Below are 21,450 nucleotides of genomic sequence, written 5' to 3'. Positions count from 1 at the left end.
CCAATTTCTGTAGTGTTGCCCCCAACGATTGGACATCACTCATGGACTCCTCCAAAGGAACATTGTTAACATTCAGACCAACCCAAATGCAACCCCTGCTCGCTCAAAACAAGATACTAGAAATAATGTCTGTAATGGTCAACGTGTGACTGGACACACCACCTCCAGCAGGGCGAATTTATGACACACGCGACCCTGGACGCACTGCCTCCTGTAGGGCGAATTTAAATAATAAGACGTGCAGCCGGATACACCGCCTCCAGCAGGCGAATTTCAGAAATACACGTGAAACCGGATACACCACCTCCAGCAGGCGAATTTAAATAATAAGGGGAAACACCAGGGAAACAATTACCATGGAAGGCCCTGCGATAGGGAACGGGGAGGTGGAGACCTCCTACACTCCCCTGAGTCAGTGTCTCTACACTCTTACCGATCCCTAGGCCGGTTCCGCACCAGGCACCACTCAGGATACCTTTAAACCCTAGCTTGCCCTGCACCTACCCCTTTCTAGTGAAATGGCCAGAGACTAATCGCACCACTGCACTGAAACACACATAAAGGAAAGGCACAAACAGGGAAACACCACTTTGCTCTGTTGCTCTTGCTCCCAGCAACAGAGTCCACCACCAGAATGCAGCTTTCCTCCTGAATAGCTGCCACCAAGCGCTGTCAGAGCTGCAAGGAAATCCCCTCTGACTCTTTCCACACCAGGACTCTGACTGTGCTGCAAGGAACTCTCTCTATAGCTCCTTTCTCCACCAAGGATGGTTGGAAATGAACACTATCACCAACACCAGTGAGAGCACATGACACACCTTTATAGTTAAGCCAGAGGAATCACACCTGTAAGTGATTCCCGTGTAATAACGCTAACCACCACTGGGGGCAAAAAAGAACAAAAGACACCACTGTGTAATAATCCTAATGGCCACCGGGGGGCAAAACCAAACTTAAGCACACAGCTTAAGGAAAAAAAAGGTTACATGTGCTTTTAACTGTCATCATCCAACCTGGATCATGACAATGTCCTGTTATTTGTCAGTCTGTAGAGCGATAGTCATGACCTCATCCCCACAGTAATAACATTTCCACAGTAATAGTTCAGAGGTTTCCCGGAATGATGGAAGCGGCCGCATTATGGTGCAATTATTGGTAAATTACTTAGTTGTGATCCACGTGTTCAACAAATTAATGTAAAAAAAAAAATAATTTATGGAATAAATTATAGTTTTAATTATTTTGGTTTTTATTGCTTTTTGCCTCTATTTTTTGTTGTTACATTGTTGTGATCGTATCCTTCATAGAAGGAAGAACCCAGTCGCCAAAATAAAAATGGACTCTTTATTATGGGGCCGGGATTCAGAAATAGTCCTATCCCCTGCCTATAGGGAGAAGCAGGAGCAGAAAAAAATCCAAATAAATTCCCAGGCTTTATGCCATGCTAGTAGCCAAAATCCAGAGGAGACTAACGCATTGCTGACATTGTCCTTAACTCCGGTTATGTTTGGGTGATCACTCGTGGACGCCGTTTGGATGTGCATTTGTCTTTGATTCCCCCCCTCCCGGATTATCTCCATTGTCATTCTCGCATTTTCCATCCTGAATATATAAGAAATGAGAAGCAAAAACACAGAATTTTGCTGCAGATTTTATTTCACAATGTAGAAAAAAAAAAAATTGGATATTGCAAACCTCGTTCACATTCATAGGATGCGACATTTCACATAGGTTTAAATGCAGAATTTTATGTTTTAAAAGGTTTTTCCAAAAAAAAAAAAATCCAGTTATCCCCTGTCCTATGCCTCGGAATGGGAGGAGAGCAGCCAGGGTTGGTCTCTTCCATGGCTAAAATCTTGGCCTCTTTCTTGGGGAAACTGCATTGTTAGGACGTGTTCACTCGGAGATTTTCTTTAGTTCATGCAGATTAGATTTTAAACATTTATTTCCCAAAAAATAATCAGTTTCTTTGCTGATCACTGGAGTCTGATCCACGGGAACCCCCGTGACCCCGAGATCGAGGGACGTGCACAAGTGCAGCCTAGGCTCCTTTCATTGCCTATGTGATGGCCTTGACAGTCCCATAGACAGTGAATGGAGCAGAAGCCGCACTTCTGCACCTCCACCCCTGTCAGGTTGGGGCTGCAAAGCCTTGCTCTTGGGGTCGCTGTGTGTCCAAGCGATTGGACCCACTAACAATGAGCAAGTAATCTCTCATACTTGATTTTTTTTTTTTGTTGGAATAACCCTTTACAATCTGCATAAAATAACACTTTGTGTTGACATACTCTAATCCTACATTCCCCAGGAAATGTTTGCCACCTAGTAGCCAAAGTGTTGAGACTAACCACGGCTGTTCTCCTTCTTCTAGGGCCACGGTAGTTTTGCAATAATTTTTCATTTGCAGGTTCTTGGAATCAGTGATCTCATTGGTTGCTATGAATTACTCAGGGGTGTGTCTATAGGAGGTGCAGAGGTAGTAGTCACACCCCTTTGCCACATTAGACATCGTTATTATAAACATACTCACCAACTTTCCATGGTAAGGATCAGCCAAAAGCAGATCCACATTTTTGGGCCTCAGTCGCTCCCCTTTACTGAAGTCATGGCCCCATCGAACATCTCTGTGCCACACACCCCGCCACTCCACTTCATGACCGACTCTGTTTTCCCGGAGATTGTGGGCAGATTCTGTGGGTTTGAGGACTCTTTAGGGAGTCCAGACGGTTTCCCCCTTTTTTGGGAGCCTCTGGGACAGCTGGGAAGTTTTGAAGGTCCTGGTACGGATTTTATTGGAGGTCAGCAGCCTCTACTTTTCTTCCTTTCTGCACGGGCGTGAATCTTATTACTGGGCAATTAATTATCTAAACGCTCCTAAATATTGTCTGAGGCCACAAAATATTTGCGGAGTTAAAATGTCACCCTGTGGTCTGAGCATAAGGGAGAAAATGGAAGAGTTAAGTCTCATGAATAGTCTGGATTTCCAAATCAATAAGTTCACGTTGTGCCGGGATGATCTCCCGCCGACTCCGCGACCTCCGACAAATTACCCCTGGCACTAAATCAATAGATTTATCAGTATTTTTCTCCAAATGAATTTCTCTTTGATCACCTGAACATACTTCTCTCCTTCCATAGGAGCCCCGACCGTATTCATCACCGCCTGGACGTTCACCAGGATATATTATGATGACAGTGGGTAAGAAAAGCCGAAATGTACTGATGGATGAGGTATGACTTAGAGGGCAACCGGTCACCCAGGTCTATAAGCGAGACGATTCCACCACCTAAATTGAGCCCCAGAAAATTACCAATCGGACCTCAGACGCCAGATATCTCCGATTAGATGAAAATTTCTGTAAAATCCCAAATTTTTGTAAAAAAAAAAAAAATGGACTTTTGGAGACGTGGAAGTCTCATTGTATTCTGGTGACTGGTTCCCTTTAAATGGGTTAATCCGGACTACAAAATCTTCATGGAAGGACTGACTCTACAGCCCCAGTGATTGGCTTACCAAAAATACGGTGCTGAGCTTATATGGAGGAGTATGCGATAAAGAGCCGCATGGCGCTGCGGCTGCAGATAGGCGGGAGTGCAACGAGCTGAACCCCAGCAATCTGATTAAGTTTAGTTATAGAAAGTCCCTTTAAAGGGTGCTTGCTGTATAGAGAGAAGAGAGAGAGTTGTGACCAGTAAAATGCATCAAATGAGAGACTGGGACTGCGGGATGGATGGGGGTCACATGTGTGCTCTTTATAATACTTATTTGTAAAGCCCGTATTCAATTATGCAGATTTTATTATTGGGTTTTTTTAAATATATGGCTGTAAAGGCTGTGTTTTTGTGTTTTTTTATGCAGCGTTTTAGTTGTGTGTTCTTTATAGTCTTTCACTGTAAAGGCCGTGTTCACATATGATGTTTTTAGTTTGGTGTGTTCTTCACAATATTTGGCTGTGAAGGCTGTGTTCTGGTACTGCATACACTTTTTGGTTTTGTGTGCTCTTCATAATATAATATTTCACTGTGTGCAGTGTTTAGTAGTGTGTTCTTTATAGTCTTTCACTGTAAAGGCTGTGTTCACGTAAGAAGTTTTTAGTTTTCTGTGTTCTTCACAATATTTAGCTTTAACTCCTGTGTTCACTCATGGAGTTTTTCTTTGCTTTTTTTTTACATGTTTGGTTGCATAAGCAATGTGTTCTTGTGTACACTGTGTAGTTTTGTCTGCTCTTCATAATATTTGTCTCTAAAGGCTGTGTTCTTGTATGCTTTTTTTTAGTTGTGTGTTCTTTTTAGTGTTAGACTTTAAGGTTCACATATGCAGTTACTAGTTTTGTCTGTTCTGCACAATATTTGGATGTAAAGACTTTGTTCTTATCTTCTCTTTTTGGTTTTTTTTATGAAGTTTTTAGTTTTTTGTGCTCTTCATAATTAACTGTAAAGGCTGTGTTCTTGTATACATCTTAGTTATGTGTTCGTTTTAGTATTAGACTGTATATTCACGTATGCAGTTTTTAGTTTTGTGTGTACTTTATAATATTTGACTGCACAGGCTGTATTCTTATGGTCAGTGTTTAGTTGTGTGTTCTTCATAGTATTTCACTGTAAAGGCTGTGTTCACGTGTGCAGTGTTTAGTTTTCTGTGCTCTCCACAATATTTACCTGTAAAGGGCTGTGTTCACTTATGTAGTTTTCGCTGCAGTTTTTTTTTTTTGTTGCTTTTTTAATTGATTGCACAGACTGTGTTCACTTGTTACTGTTTTCTTGTAGTTTCATCAGGCCGTGACTTCACTAAAAAAGTGCACAGTGACCAAAATGTACGAACCTAGATTAATTCCATACATTATATTGGGGCACAAGTGTAGATGCCTCTGTACCGCCCATCTGAACGCACCTTTTCGGGTGCTCATTCATGGTGTATTTTAGGCACCTTTCTATGGCAATTTTTAATGAATGTTTTCGGCATCTCTTTTATTAAAAAGACTAGAAATGATTTGTCAATTTTACAAAAAATGCAGCAAAAAATTGAAACGTGAATCTGTATCGCACCTAGGCACGTTTCACCTTCCTTCTTTGCTGCCTCTGGAACAGATCAGAATGGAGGCAGAAAACGTCATTGTGCGCGGTTTTCACAATTCCATCCTTTATAACAGGGATTTCATCAGCGCTGATCTTTTTTTTTTTTTTACAGGTGTTGGGACACCATTGAATCCCCGATATGGTGGTGGATCATCCGAGGTCCCATTTTGGTCTCCATTTCGGTAAAGTATTTTACTTGCATTGCTTCTATGAATCTATTATAAAATACATTATAATTAACTCTTTGTGCATGAAAAGGACGTGAATTTAGGCTTGTGGCGCAAAGCCTAAAGAGTAGTAGTGCCATAAGGAGGAGCGGCTGTGCCTGTCCGGTGAGGCGGCCCTGTCTTCTGCTGTTGTCAGGGGTTCCATTGGTCAGACCTCCACCAGTCAAAAATTAATGGCCTTTCAAGGCTGAGTCCCAAGACCCCATTAAGGTCCAATTACCTTAATATTTCTTAAATTAAAAAAATTATCTATCATAGTGCACATGAATTAAAAAAAAAAACATCTTTCCTCGTACCCCCATGGCAACACTTCCTGTCCCTGTGCTCTGGCAGTTCTGTGTTGTCATAGTATCATTGAATCTTGGGTCCCGTGCAAGAAAAATCAAAGCTGATTGGTTGATCTGAGCTTCTGTCTATGATAACAGCGAGAGCATGACCCAGAAGTGTTGTCTTAGGGTACATTAAGTGCCGTGGATCTAATATGTAATATATTATGTGGAGAGGGAAACTTTAATAAATTTTATACCGTTTGCCAAAATGTGCTGAAATGGGATCCAGAAAGTTGCAGTTTCATGTTTAGGGCAGGGATCTGTTATGAATGGGTCACCGAGGAGGAAAAAACCTAAACATGCTAAGCCCAGAAAAAACCAGAGAGGTTGATAACTATGCAGATTGCAGATCCCTGATCCTACCACACAACTAGCAGCAGCCGTGGAGCGTGCCTACGATGATCCTAGACGCCTCGTCACGGCCGGAGGACTAAATAAGCCTAAAGCAAGAAAGGGGAAATCTAACTGCCCCAGAGCAGACCCCAAAGGAATAGACAGCCCCCACACATGTATTGATGGTGAAACAAGATGAAAACACAAACACAGGTAGGAAAATAGGCTGAGCAAACGATGGGGCCCAAACTAACTAGACAGGAAAGGAAAGACACTGTCTGCAATCTGCCCAAAACCCTACAAATTAATGTCCAACACTTCTGATAGCAAAATTAACCCTGAAGTCACTAGACTTCTCCCACTATATCAGCACTCTGAAATATTCTGAGACAGAGCAAAAAGAGACCGAACTAGTAAGGGACAAAAAGCCAATTGGCAAAATACTGATAAATAAGAGTGGAAATTCAGCTCAGCCCCCAGCCGGGGCTGGCTGACCACACCAAAAAATTGAATAGTCCAACAAAATCAAGTGTGAACATTAGCAGAAAAACTTAGCTTTAGATGACTGAAACAGAGCTGAAAACCAAGAGCTGACAAGCCAGAAGGAATCACCAGCAACTGAATAGGGCGTCGGCTGTCTTAAATCCAATCTGAGAATCCTGAGATCCAATCGTCATCCTCATTCTCAGGTGGCAGATCTCCACCTATCAAACCAGCCTCACTACCTCCCGTCGCCACCAGAGGGAGTCCAGAAGGGGAACTCACTACTGGTGAACCAGAGAATGAACTCACAACAGGGATCCATAATAGTAAAGTTTCTCCATTGGCTTAAATTACAAAGGAGTCGTCACATGACTCGGAACACTGTGGACTAAATGGATACATTGTATCACATCTGTGGGCGGAGCATGACCCAGTGACGATTTCATGGTGCTCCGCCCCCTTGGCTTCTGCATCAGACTTAATACAATTTATCCGTTTTTCCTGAATTGTTACTTTTTAAAAAAAACAAAAAAAAAACAAACTAGAATCAACAGTTCTTGAGTCGTCCTCTGCGGTCAGAGCAACCAATATGGCCATGCTTCTAAAGGGGTTAACCTGCTGGATTTGCCTCTTTAACGGGTCTGGGAAAAATAAGAGTTTTGATTGTCATGTATTAAAATTATTGTTATTTAATTTCTCCATAAATATAGAGAAAACAGCTTAGAAAAATCTAGAAAAAAAAATGTCACCAATTTCAAAACCGTGTCTGAAAAAAAAATGTCTTTGATTGGAACACACACGTGTATATAGAAAAAACAATATTTAATTTGCATTTTTTATTTCTATTACTTTTTGTTTATTATTTGATTTATTTTTATTTCACCAAAAATTCAAATTTTTTTTACTATAAACTTTAGAGGGTTTTTTTAGAACCAAATTTCTATCTTTTCATTGTTTTTTTTTCTTTTGTTTGACATTTTTTTTTCTTAGGTAATGGTTCTAAACTTTTAATAATTATCACCCTGGTACATTGTTTTACCTGTGACTTGTTCTTGACTTCTCGTTGTTTCATTGCTTCAGTTTGTCTAATTAACGGTTCTCTAAATGCCGACCTCTAGCCGCCATGTCGCCTGTCCGCTGTCTGAGGCTGCTGCGTTTCGCATAGCTGTGTTCTATGGGCTTGACATCATCATACTTGCGATGTATGACACAAAGTCCCAAGCAGGTTGATGTCAGGCCCAAGATGGCTGCCATCCTATCCCGCTATACAAACGTGAATAAATTCCGTCGGAGAAGACAGGTTACTGACGAGCCGCTCGCCCCGTTTTACTGCACTGCTTATGGTTTCTCTTTTTTCTTTATGATCTTTGTTTTGTTTTTTTTTTAGATATTTTTGTGGATTTATTTTTGAGTAATCTGTCTCTTTTTTTATTTTTTTTTTTAGGTAAATTTCATTCTTTTCATCTGCATCATCCGAATTTTGGTTCAAAAATTACATTCGCCCGATGTGGGAAGAAATGAACACAGCCAATACACGTAGGTTTCACTCTTCTGCTCTCCTTTATTGTATGTCTGTTATACGAAACGCGTCGGCGCCGTCGGCTCGATTCAGGATTTAGAAAGTTTTTAAAGTTAGAAAAATGTTTTTTTCTAAAGAGGAAATAGCGCCACTTTGTCTGTAGGCCACTACTGGTATTGCAGCTTTACCTCTTTCACCTAGGATGCAGCCCACAAATAAAAGTGTCATTGCTTCTGGAGAAAAGACAAAAGCCAACCCCTTTCTGTAATTTTTAGGATATTTCATACAAAGGTACCTGTGCTGATTAGGGGATGGAGGGTTGGACCAAATCTTTTACCTCTCCATGAGCAGAGTTAGAGGGTCTTAAATTACGAGGTATCGGATTTATCAAGGATTTTCTAAATATTGCTGGGCATTCCGCTGAGAGAGGGGAAGGAAGAGCTGCTTCATTTTAAGAGCTGCTGCTTCACTTCATTTATTGGGACACAACGTCTATCAATAAAATGCAATTTTTTTAGCAGCAAAACAGAAGAGAACAAAGGGGGCTGCGAGGACCCAAAGATGAGATAATGCAAGGAGGATCTCTTTAAAGGGTTTAGTGCCCCCTATTGGAGGGACTGTAGTCATTGCATAACATTTACAGTGTAACCATCATGAAAAAAAATAAAATAGTAGACTAAGAAATTTTATCACGAAGTCAGCTTCTTACTCTGCCTGGACTGAACTTTCCTCCTCAAATTTGTCAATTCACAAGTAAATATGGAAATTGCCTCTTGAGCGAAGAAGAAGACCTGAACTCTATAGCGCCCCCCTGTTGGAAGCGGCGATCCTACAAGTCATAACAAGACCCTTTAACGAGTCTTGAAATATGACTTAGGATAAAAGCCAAATCAGAATCTCAGTTTGCAGACACGGTGTTTCAGGGCTATTGCTCCTCATCAGTACAACGTAATCAATTATCACACTTTGCACTGACGAGGGGCAATAGCTCGAAACACCGTGACTGCAAATTGAGATTCTGATTTGGCTTTTATCCTAAGTCATATTACAAGACTCGTTAAAGGGTCGATTATGACTTGTAAGATTGCTACTTCCAATAGGTGGCGCTATAGAGTGCTAGTCCTCTTCCTCTCTGAAGAGATAATTTGCATATTTAATTTCCCAAAGAACATGCAAGGCATTTAAGTCTCATACTGGCGTGCCAGACCTGGCATTTCACTCTCCACAAGGAGAAATGATACCGTTAGATCTCAATTCATAGGTAAAATCTGTCTTCTATTAATAGACTTTCCCATTACTGAGATATGAGATGACAGTTGAAGCTTATAACGTTCTGTCTGCCTCTAGCTCCTCCTCTCTCCATAGAACTTTATGAGCACCAACTGTCCTCTCTTATCTCAGGAGTGTAACATTTTTTCTCTACTGAATACAGATTTTAACCTCAAATTGAGAATTTTGAGAGTGAAAAGGAGGAGAAAGAAGCAGATTTCCCTGATTCGATACATTACATTTTTTCTTTTTCTATGTATGATTGATTTACGAAATACAAATGAAATCGAATCTCCTTCTTTATGAGCCTTACATCATAACTCGGAATATTACTGGAATTTACTCCAAAAGGAGAAGACATCCCACTTTGGGTTCTTGGCCCTCACCAATGGTAAGAAGGCCTTTCAGGGTAATGTTACTCCTCGTGGAGACTCACAGGCGAGGCAAGGCTCCATGGGAAAAGAGATATGCAAATTAGGAGGCAGTGATACTTTAATGAGGAGGAGGGTCAATTTGCATATTTTTTTTCCCAGATAGCATTGCTTGGCCTTTAAGTCTCCACAAAGTGAACCAGGACCCCCAGAGACCTGAAAACATTTGTACAAACTCCCTGGACTTGTAAATGTCTCTGTTTGTAAAATTGTCCCGGTAAAACTTTCCTCCGAGAAATGTCTCATGTTCGGCTGACTTTGAACATAAATGTTGCTCTTTCGGAGGCCAGTCCTGGCGCTCGCTTACGAGATGTTCTTCCTAATTAAGACAAATTCCATCTGATGCGCCTCTCTGTGTCTGCTGTGCGGAGAGCTTGTTTATTGGGGCAGAAGTTCTCCCGGCAGGCATCTTTCCAGCGGCATTTCGTGCCGAGCGGCTGTAACTCAACCGTGCGATGGCTCCTTTGTGCTGGACGAGAATGTGTACCAGGAAAATACTTGTCAAATTTATTCTCATTAACTCTTGTTACTGCTAATGAGCGGCGTTTTGTGCTGTGTTGTCACTTCGTTTCCAGGAAGGTTATCAATAAATAATAAAAAAAAATCGCGTTATTGTGGTCTGCGAATGCGGCGCAGCGTCCTGCCGCACCGTGGAGCCGAGAAACAAAGCGTGACAATGTATGAGTCGGGAAATACAATAGAACCTTGTACCATTAACACTGAGGAGATGTGGAGGGATCAGCCAGAACATTAAAACCACCATCAGGTAAAGTCACAAGTCAAAATTGTAAGACTGGATCAGAATATCTCCAAAATGTCATAAAGTTCACACGATACAAAAACATAGAACAGGTGAGGAGCATCTCCAAAATGGCAGGTCTTGTGGGGTGTTCCCGGTATATGGCAGGTCTTGTGGGGTGGTCCCGGTATACGGCGGGTCTTGTGCTGTGTTTCCAATGTACAGCAGCAGGTCTTGTGGGGTGTTCCTGGTATACTGCAGGTCTTGTGGGGTGTTCCCGGTATACAGCAGGTCTTGTGGGGTGTTCCCAGTATACGGCAGGCCTTGTGGGGTGTTCCCGGTATACGGCAGGTCTTGTGGGGTGTTCCCAGTAAACGGCGGGTCTTGTGGGGTGTTCCCAGTATATGGCGGGTCTTATGGGGTGTTCCCAGTATACTGCATGTCTTGTGGGGTGTTCCCGGTATATGGCGGGTCTTGTGGGGTGTTCCCGGTATATGGCGGGTCTTGTGGGGTGTTCCCAGTATACGGCAGGCCTTGTGGGGTGTTCCCGGTATACGGCGGGTCTTGTGGGGTGTTCCCGGTATATGGCGGGTCTTGTGGGGTGTTCCCAGTATATGGCGGGTCTTGTGGGGTGTTCCCAGTATACTGCAGGTCTTGTGGGGTGTTCCCAGTATACTGCAGGTCTTGAGGGGTGTTCCCGGTATACGTCCGGTCTTGTGGGGTGTTCCCGGTATACAGCAGGCCTTTGGGATGTTCTCGGTATATGGTGGGTCTTGTGGGGTGTTCCCAGTATACGGCAGGACATGTGGGGTGTTCCCAGTATATGGCAGGTCTTGTGGGGTGTTTCCGGTATACAGCAGGTCTTTTGGGGTCTTCCCGGTATACAGCTGGTCTAGTGAGGTGTTCCCGGTATACGGCAGGCCTTTGGGATGTTCTCAGTATATGGCAGGTCTTGTGGGGTGTTCCCGGTATACAGCAGGTCTTGTAGGATGTTACCTGTATACTGCAGGTCTTGTGGGATGTTCTTGGCATATGTCGGGTCTTGTGGGGTGTTCCCGGTATATGGCGGGTCTTGTGGGGTGTTCCCGGTATACGCAGGTCTTGTGGGGTGTCCCGGTATACCTCGGGTCTTGTGAAGTGTTCCTGGTATACAGAAGATCTTGTGGGGTGTTACCTGTATACGGCAGGTCTTGTGGGGTGTTACCTGTATACGGCAGGTCTTGTGGGGTGTTCCCAGTATACGGCAGGTCTTGTGGGGTTTTCCCAGTATACGGCAGATCTTGTGGGGTGTTCCCAGTATACAGTGGGTCTTGTGGGGTGTTCCCAGTATTCAGCAGGTCTTGTGGGGTGTTCCCAGTATTCGGCAGGTCTTGTGGGGTGTTCCCAGTATACGGTGGGTCTTGTCGGGTGTTCCCAGTATACGGCAGCTCTTGTGGGGTGTTCCCAGTATTCAGCAGGTCTTGTGGGGTGTTTCCAGTATACGGTGGGTCTTGTGGGGTGTTCCCAGTATACGGTGGGTCTTGTGGGGTGTTACCTGTATATGGCAGGTCTTGTGGGGTGTTCCCAGTATACGGCAGCTCTTGTGGGGTGTTCCCAGTATTAAGCAGGTCTTGTGGGGTGTTCCCAGTATTCGGCAGGTCTTGTGGGGTGTTCCCAGTATACGGTGGGTCTTGTGGGGTGTTCCCAGTATTCAGCAGGTCTTGTGGGGTGTTCCCAGTATACAGCAGGTCTTTTGAGGTGTTCCCAGTATACAGCAGGTCTTGTGGGGTATTCCCAGTGTACGGTGGGTCTTGTGGGGTGTTCCTGGTATATGGCAGGTCTTGTGGGGTGTTCCCGATATATGGCGGGTCTTGTGGGGTGTTCCCAGTATACAGCAGGTCTTGTAGGGTATTCCCCGTATACGGCGGGTCTTGTGGGGAGTTCCCAGTATACAGCGGGTCTTGTGGGGTGTTACCTGTATACGGCAGGTCTTGTGGGGTGTTCCCAGTATACGGTGGGTCTTGTGGGGTGTTCCCAGTATTCAGCAGGTCTTGTGGGGTGTTCCCAGTATACAGCAGGTCTTTTGAGGTGTTCCCAGTATACAGCAGGTCTTGTGGGGTATTCCCAGTGTACGGTGGGTCTTGTGGGGTGTTCCTGGTATATGGCAGGTCTTGTGGGGTGTTCCCGATATATGGCGGGTCTTGTGGGGTGTTCCCAGTATACAGCAGGTCTTGTAGGGTATTCCCCGTATACGGCGGGTCTTGTGGGGAGTTCCCAGTATACAGCGGGTCTTGTGGGGAGTTCCCAGTATACAGCGGGTCTTGTGGGGTGTTCCCAGTATTCGGCAGGTCTTGTGGGGTGTTCCCAGTATACGGTGGGTCTTGTGGGGTGTTACCTGTATACGGCAGGTCTTGTGGGGTGTTCCCAGTATTCAGCAGGTCTTGTGAGGTGTTCCCAGTATACAGCAGGTCTTTTGAGGTGTTCCCAGTATACAGCAGGTCTTGTGGGGTATTCCCAGTGTACAGTGGGTCTTGTGGGGTGTTCCTGGTATATGGCAGGTCTTGTGGGGTGTTCCCGATATATGGCGGGTCTTGTGGGGTGTTCCCAGTATACAGCAGGTCTTGTAGGGTATTCCCCGTATACGGCGGGTCTTGTGGGGAGTTCCCAGTATACAGCGGGTCTTGTGGGGAGTTCCCAGTATACAGCAGGTCTTGTGGGGTGTTCCCAGTAATCGGCAGGTCTTGTGGGGTGTTCCTGGTATTTGGTAGGTCTTGTGAGGTGCTCTTGGTATACGGCAGGTCTTGTGGGGTGTTCCCAGTATACAGCAGGTCTTGTGGGGTGTTCCCAGTATACAGCAGGTCTTGTGGGGTGTTCCCAGTAATCGGCTGGTCTTCTGAGGAGTTTCCTGCAGAGCATCACAATCATAAAAACGGGACTTATCCCTAAACAGTATCTGGAGGTGGAGAATGTATCAGTTTTATACAACTTCTGGGTAAAGTGTAGAAATTGTTAAATTGTAACTGTGATATCCACTGCAGGAAAGGGTTAAATAGTTTACCCGATGTATCCAGTCTGTACCAGTGAAGTGTTTATTTGCAGCATCCAATCCAGAATGTATCCAGTGCGAGGATGAGACACAGAGTATCCCAGCAGGAAATCCGAGCGTGGCATCGCGCATCCCCTTATAATAACACCGAGAATCTCTTCCGTCCTCTTTATCTCCAGAGATTCATCAGATTAGCAGAAACTAAACAGCAGAAATAAAACATCTCAGGATCCAGGATTTCTCTCTGATATTTTCTGTCTATGAATTAACTGACTTTTCCAGGATTAGAGTAAAAGGGTCTGCGTTTACTCCAAAAATAGCACCACCCTTGTCTGTAGGTCATGTGTGGTATTGCACTTCATCACATAAACGGAGCTCAGTACCAGACATTGCCACGGCCAAGAGTGGCACTGTATCTTGAACAAAAATAGATCTTTTTTTTTTTTAAATTATGGTAAGTATTAGTTGCTGTTTGCAGTGTCTTTTGCTGTTTTCTGCTTTCTTTGACATGATATATTTTATGCTGAAAGCTGAAATCCAGTTTACCTTTTAATCCCTATATCCCATTCCAGAATATCTTGGCGTACAGACTCTGTGGAAGCTGAGATATGGAGTGTTGTTGGTGGGGTATTGGTCTCTGTGGAGTATTAGTGATTTCTTCTTCATTTTAAAATGTCTAAATATAACCAGCAAGGAAACTTGTGATTGCGATCTGTAGGAATGAGCGTTATTATTAGTGTCCAAGAAGCTGAGATATAGGGTGTTGTTTGCAGGGTTGTGATCCCTGCTTCAATTTAAAGACTAAATCTACTCAATATTGAAACTTATTCTAACTCTTCAGTCCTCCACATCACATGTATAGGCTTTGAAGAAGCTGAGATATGGGGTGTTGTTTGCAAGATGTTGGCCGCAGTTTGCCGTTTGTGCTTTTCGGTTTCAACCACAGATTTTCTCCGAGGTTAAACATTTTAGTATTCAATTATTGCCCCTAATATGCAGTTACCCCATCATACTTACGGATGTGTCGGAAGCTGAGGTCTGGACTGTTGCAGGGTATCGCTTGCTATCCGTCTCGGCAATCAGTTCTTTTTAGTTCTGGTTGAATATGTAAATTTGACAGTAAACCTGGAAATGTAAGACTGACTGCAGTTAACATCAATGGCCACATACTATCACGACCGAAAAAGTTGGCACCCTTGAAATTGTTCCAGAAAATGAAGTATTTTTCCTAGAAAATTGTTGGCACCTTTCCAAAATAGTGGGTAAACAACTTTGTTTCAAGCATCTGATGCTTGTTCAAACTCACCTGTGGCAAGCAACAGGTGTGGGCAATATGAAAATCACACCTGAAACCAGATAAAAAGGGGAGAAGTTGACTCAATCTTTGCACTGTCTGTCTGTGCAAACAGACACACAGTGCACTAAGTCCACTAAGCATGGAGAACAGAAAGAGGAGAAGAGAACTGTCTGAGGACTTGAGAACCAAAATTGTTGTTTAAAAATTCATAAGTTCAAAAATTGTTCAAAATTGTTGAACAATATCAACAATCTCAAAGTTACAAGTCCATCTCCAGAGATCTTGATGTTCCTTTGTCCATGGTGCGCAATATAATCAAGAAGTTTACAACCCCTGGCACTGTAGCTAATCTTCCAGGACGTGGATAGCAGAGAAAACCTGATGAAAGGTTGCAATGCAGGATAGGCCAGGTGATCGATAAGCAGCCCCAATCAAGCTCCAAAGAAATTCAAGCTTTCCTGCATGCTCAGGGTGCATCAGTGTCAGCACGAGCTATCCATCGACATGTGAACTAAATGAAATGCTATGACAGGAGACCCAGGAGGACCCCACTTCTGACACAGAGACATAAAAATACTACACTGCAGTTTACCAAAATGTATGTGAGTAAGCCAAAATCCTTCTGGGAAAGCATCTTGTTGACAGATGAGACCATGATAGAGCTTTTTTGGTAAAGCACATTATTCTACTGTTTACCAAAAACAGAATGAGAAAAGAACACAGTACCTACAGTCAAATATGGTGGAGGTTCAAAGATGTTTTGTGGTTGTTTTGCTGCCTCTGGAACTGGGTGTCTTGACTGTATGCAAGGCATCATGAAATCTGAATATTACTAAAGGATTTGGGGTCACAATGTAATGCTTAGTGCCAGAAAGCAGGGTTTATGTCTTTGGTCATGAGTCTTCCAGTAGAACAAAGTCCCAAATATAGTTCAAGAATTCCCCAGAAATGGATGGAAACAAAGCACAGGAGAGTTCTGAAGTTACAGCAATGAGTCGAATACACACACAGGAAATAAACATGGCTTAAACAGGAGAAATATGGAATATAATGGTTAAAAGACTGATTTTTATTAAAGGACATAATAGCCATAAGTTCTAAAAATATATATAAGGCAAACACAGATGTAACTATCAAAAGTCATTTCCAAAATTGTAATATTCACACACCATAAATAGGGGTAGAGTCAATGGTCAAAGAGAGATTTTGATTCTGCTGACCAGTGGAAAAATGACATAATGGATAAATAAGTAAATAAATGTCACCAACATTTCAATAGCATGCATAATGTGATGCCACAACTGGTTAGAAAAGGTATACACATAATATCAAGACATATTACCCTGTAATTGGAGAGGACACAATTAAAAAATCTGATGATTCCGTCCCCAACGCGCGTTTCGTATGAATATTATCCCTGCTTTCTCAAACGGGTGTATAACAAAACACGTGGAATTGCAATAATTTTCAAGGAGAAATACTTCATTTTTGCAAACAATTTAAAGGGTGCCAACACTTTCAGCCATGACTGCATATCCTACGCACTGGAAAGCTGAGCTATAAGGTGCTGTTTGTTCAATCAGATTTACATTGTTGTTGTTTTTCTGACTGAGATCTAAATAGCAGAAAAATGCTTGCAATAGCCAAGTATTCCGTTCTTCCCCAAGATTTTCTCACCAGAGTCCAGGATGCTGAGATATAAGGTGCTGTTTGCAGGGTGTTAGCTGTTCCTGTGTCTAGGTATATGGAAATGTGGTCACAAGTCATTTTTTTTCCTTGCTGTCAGAAAATCAATTTACGGTATATACAGTGCCGAGGAGTAGCACGGGGAACCTTAGGGCAGAATTATCTCCCCCCACCTTATATACATGATAACAAAAAAAATAGACTTTATTTCATTTCTCCACTGTTATCGCAATGCAAGCCAAGCAGATTGGCATGAAAAGGAATGCAAATTTATGATTGCAGGAAGCGACTGAGTATCAGAAAAATTGCTGCTTGCCCTTTACGGCTCGTGACATTTACCTACCAGTGGTAATGTGACTCTCGCTTGTGATATTACTGTGACTCGGCGGACGGGTCGTCGTCAGCTCCTGGCTGCATCAAAACGTATAAAAAAGTGGTCACATCTGAAGCTCAAAAGTGGTAAAAATTCAGGACCCTCACCAAGCGGAAAGCGGCGACAAAAAGCATCTCCACCCATTGATTTCATGGAGAAAAGTGTAATGTTTCATTTACTGCTGCATCTGCTGGTGATTGCCGGCGATCATGGAGGGCTCTGACCTCAGCTTATAGCTGGAGAAGGAGTTATTCAATTTGGAAAAATCAGCTAGATTTATGGAACTGTCGTCGCACAAGGGCAGATCTTATGCAAGGGGCTTTTCTTGGAGGCATTGTGGACAAAGCTATGTATTTCAGGCCGGGACTTAAAATATCCCATAAATCAGAACTCAAGTGTTGGGAAGTCTCAACGAGTCATGGGAGTAAGTGTAAGGAGCTCATGTAGTTGTAAGGCGGCCAGGGTGGTAGTCGTGGCAATGGGCTGTACGGTTCCCACACCCTGGCTCCCCACAGATGAAACACAATGTCTCTTCTACTGCATGTGCAGCGTGCGCAGCAGACCACTTGTGGTCAATGTCAGAGTCCTTTCCAGTTCTGTCACTCCGGCTCCACAAAACATAGCATAGTCACAATTCTTTTCCAACAATTTAACTTTACTAAACAATAGGGCATCCATCTCATTGGCAGCACAGGTTAGACACAGAGACGTCTTCTTTCTTTCCCTGCCATCCGGGCAGCCTCTGTCCTCTCTATCAGCTTCCTTTTCCCGCCAATCCCTGCCGTATCGCTGGACAGTCTGTGTCCCATTTGTGTCTTCAAAGTCACCAGCTCCCTGTCAGCCCCTCGTCCCATTCTAATTGAGAAACGTGCCGGAAACACCATCTCAGCGGCTTCCGCCCTGGTCGTAGACCCTCGATCCTTCTTGGGGATGGTCCCATTGAGCTGGTGCCCGACTGAAGTGTTCTCGCCTGGGGCCCCTTACTGCCTCCGCAACTTTATCCCCATGGCTAGCAATCCGTCTGGACTCACTACTGCATGTACCCTGCGCTGGGCAAGGCTCTGCTGTCTTATCAGAAAGTGTCCTTACTATATCCCTATGACTCTGCCCTGCTCTGCTCTAACTCCTCCCCATTGAATAACCCCTTGCTGCCTATACCTAACTACCACTCTTATCTTTCCTACTCTATTCTCTATCTCTAATGTGCCCCCCTTACAGTCCTATACTATCTAAGATCCTACCCTAGCTCTAAAGCCCCCTTTACATTTAGCGATGCACCAGCGATCCCGACAACGATATGACCCTGTCAGGATCGCTGGTGCGTCGCTAAATGGTCGCTAGTGAGCTGCCAAACAGGCAGATCTCACCAGCGATTCAGCAGCGATACAGCGATCGTTACTTACCTTTCAGATGCGGCGATCCTGACGTCCTCCCGTCCGCGTCCACGCGTCGCTCATCGGCGCCAGCTGGAAGCCCAGCAGGAAGCGCCTGACGAGAAATGGAGCTGCGCGATCTCGCGCGATCAGCAACAGACAGTGGGGGAGCCGGTCGGAGGTAAGTATCACACATAGCGATATCGCTAGCGATATTGCTGCTGCGTCACCAAATCGGTGATGCTTTAGCGATATTGCTAACGATATCGCTATGTGTAAAACCCCCTTAAGCCTTTACACAGTTCCAGACAGACACATGACATTATAGTACATAAACATTACATTTCACATTAATAAACAATGAGGTGCCGCACGCTATCCTGTGAGCAGCTACTAGGGGAGAGGAGGCATGTGAGGGTCTCTGACACCTCCTTACATAGTCATGCGTGTAAGGGACTCATCTAGTCTTGGGTATAAGGGGCTCATATAGTCACAAGTGTAAGGGGCTCATCTAGTCATGGGTGTAATGGGCTCGTCTAGTCTTGGGTGTAAGGGGCTCAGCTAGTCATGGGTGTAAGGGTCTCATCTAGTCTTGGGTGTAAGGGGCTCAGCTAGTCATGGGTGTAAGGGTCTCATCTAGTCATGGGTGTAAGGGGCTCATCTAGTCATGGGTGTAAGGGGCTCATCTAGTCATGGGTGTAAGGGGCTCATCTAGTCATGGGTGTAAGGGGCTCATCTTGTCTTGGGTGTAAGGGGCTCATCTAGTCATGGGTGTAATGGGCTCATCTAGTCATGGGTGTAAGGGGCTCATCTAGTCTTGGGTGTAAGGGGCTCATCTAGTCATGGGTGTAATGGGCTCGTCTAGTCATGGGTGTAAGGGGCTCAGCTAGTCATGGGTGTAAGGGGCTCATCTAGTCATTAGTGTAAGGGGCTCATCTAGTCTTGGGTGTAAGGGGCTCATCTAGTCATGGGTGTAATGGGCTCGTCTAGTCTTGGGTGTAAGGGGCTCATCTAGTCATTAGTGTAAGGGGCTCATCTAGTCTTGGGTGTAAGGGGCTCATCTAGTCATGGGTGTAAGGGGCTCATCTAGTCAATGGTGTAAGGGGCTCATCTAGTCATGGGTGTAAGGGACTAATCTAGTCATTAGTGTAAGGAGCTCATCTAGTCATGGGTCTAAGGAGCTCCTCTAGTCATGGGTGTAAGAGGCTCATCTAGTCTTGGGTGTAAGGGGCTCCTCTAGTCATGGGTGTAAGGGGCTCCTCTAGTCATGGGTGTAAGGGGCTCCTCTAGTCTTGGGTGTAAGGGGCTCCTCTAGTCATGGGTCTAAGGGGCTCCTCTAGTCATGGGTGTAAGAGGCTCATCTAGTCTTGGGTGTAAGGGGCTCCTCTAGTCATGGGTGTAAGGGGCTCCTCTAGTCTTGGGTGTAAGGGGCTCATCTAGTCTTGGGTGTAAGGGGCTCCTCTAGTTATGGGTGTAAGGGGCTCATCTAGTCATGGCTGCAAGGGGCTCATCTAGTCATGGCTGCAAGGGGCTCATCTAGTCATGGCTGCAAGGGGCTCATCTAGTCATGGCTGCAAGGGGCTCATCTAGTCATGGCTGCAAGGGGCTCATCTAGTCATGGCTGCAAGGGGCTCATCTAGTCATGGCTGCAAGGGGCTCATCTAGTCTTGGGTGTAAGGGGCTCATCTATTCATGGGTGCAAGGGGCTCATCTAGTCATGGGTGTAAGGGGCTCATCTATTCATGGGTGTAATGGGCTCATCTAGTCAGGGTGTAAGGGGCTCATCTAGTCTTGGGTGTAACTGGCTTCTAGTCATGAGTGTAGGGGACTAATATAGTCATGGGTGTAAGGGGCTCCTCTAGTTATGGGTGTAAGGGGCACGTCTAGTCATGGGTGTAAGGGGCTCCTCTAGTCTTGGGTGTGAGGGGCTCATCTAGTCTTGGGTGTAAGGGGCTCATCTAGTCTTGGGTGTAACTGGCTTCTAGTCATGAGTGTAGGGGACTAATATAGTCATGGGTGTAAGGGGCTCCTCTAGTTATGGGTGTAAGGGGCACGTCTAGTCATGGGTGTAAGGGGCTCCTCTAGTCTTGGGTGTGAGGGGCTCATCTAGTCTTGGGTGTAAGGGGCTCCTCTAGTCTTGGGTGTGAGGGGCTCATCTAGTCTTGGGTGTAAGGGCTTCTAGTCATGAGTGTAGGGGACTAATATAGTCATGGGTATAAGGGGCTCATCTAGTCATGGGTGTAAGGGGCTCTTCTAGTCTTGGGTGTAAGGGGCTCATCTAGTCTTCGGTGTAAGGGGCTCTTCTAGTCTTGGGTGTGAGGGGCTCATCTAGTCTTGGGTGTAAGGGCTTCTAGTCATGAGTGTAGGGGACTAATATAGTCTTGGGTATAAGGGGCTCATCTAGTCATGGGTGTAAGGGGCTCTTCTAGTCTTGGGTGTAAGGGGCTCATCTAGTCATGGGTGTAAGGGGCTCTTCTAGTCTTGGGTGTAAGGGGCTCATCTAGTCTTCGGTGTAAGGGGCTCATCTAGTCTTCGGTGTAAGGGGCTCTTCTAGTCACGGGTGTAATCTTTGGATGTGTCTGGAGACAGTCAGGCGCCATTTATTCTACTTACCATTAGGACGGTTTTAATTAGGTAAAGTCCTTTCACTCTGAGTCGTCTTGGAGCATAAAACCAATTGAAGTGCACAGGGAGGGAGTAAATCAATTTACATTTCCCATTTAATATCTGCCGAGGACATTAACAACCGGAGTGCGGTGACGAAAGCTGCAGCGTCAGCCGGGACGAGCGTCCAGAAATCAAATGGCTGAGATTGCTGAGCATAAATTACTGTAAGGGTCATTTGTTCTGGAAATCATGTTCCCTTAAAAGCCTCTCCCCGCGCTGCAGCTCCTTTTCTACAGTTCACCTACAGCCGGTACCTCATCACGTCACTGCTGTAATAATAACCAGCTTATGCTGTGCTGCAGTGTAAAGCATGGGGAGCAGCAGACATCTGAGCCTAGAAGTAAATTTCTGTTACCTTAGCCTCAAGTTATATCATATCTTCTACCTCTGTCACATCCAGAGCTGCTGCCATGTTTCTAATGTATCATCATGGCAAGCACATCCAGAGCTGTATTCATAATTCTGCTCTTATGTCATGCCTTATACTTGTCTCATCCAGAGCTGCAACCACATTTATATTGGTATCCCGTGCCCTGCACTGTATTTACTTCCAGAGCTGTACTCACAATTCTGCTGTTTCTTCATATCTTACACCCTAACCACATACAGATCTGCAGCAATGT

General features: G+C 44.6%; 1 protein-coding gene across 2 annotated transcripts in view; it reads left to right on the top strand.

Annotated features, from left to right (window-relative positions):
* Positions 1-21,450, top strand: part of VIPR1 (vasoactive intestinal peptide receptor 1) — a 236,336-nt gene that overhangs the window by 204,280 nt on the left and 10,606 nt on the right. For both annotated transcript variants that reach the window (XM_073582198.1, XM_073582197.1), the window contains exons 8-10: positions 3,139-3,199; positions 5,189-5,258; positions 7,893-7,984. In XM_073582198.1, coding sequence (XP_073438299.1) covers positions 3,139-3,199; positions 5,189-5,258; positions 7,893-7,984 — 223 coding nt within the window. The remainder of the gene's footprint in view (positions 1-3,138; positions 3,200-5,188; positions 5,259-7,892; positions 7,985-21,450) is intronic.

Source organism: Dendrobates tinctorius, unplaced genomic scaffold (genome assembly GCF_039654945.1).
Source record: "Dendrobates tinctorius isolate UK_male_01 unplaced genomic scaffold, ASM3965494v1 ptg000070l, whole genome shotgun sequence".
NCBI classification, from domain to species: Eukaryota; Metazoa; Chordata; class Amphibia; order Anura; family Dendrobatidae; genus Dendrobates; species Dendrobates tinctorius.
This window is presented reverse-complemented; position numbering and strand designations above follow the sequence as displayed.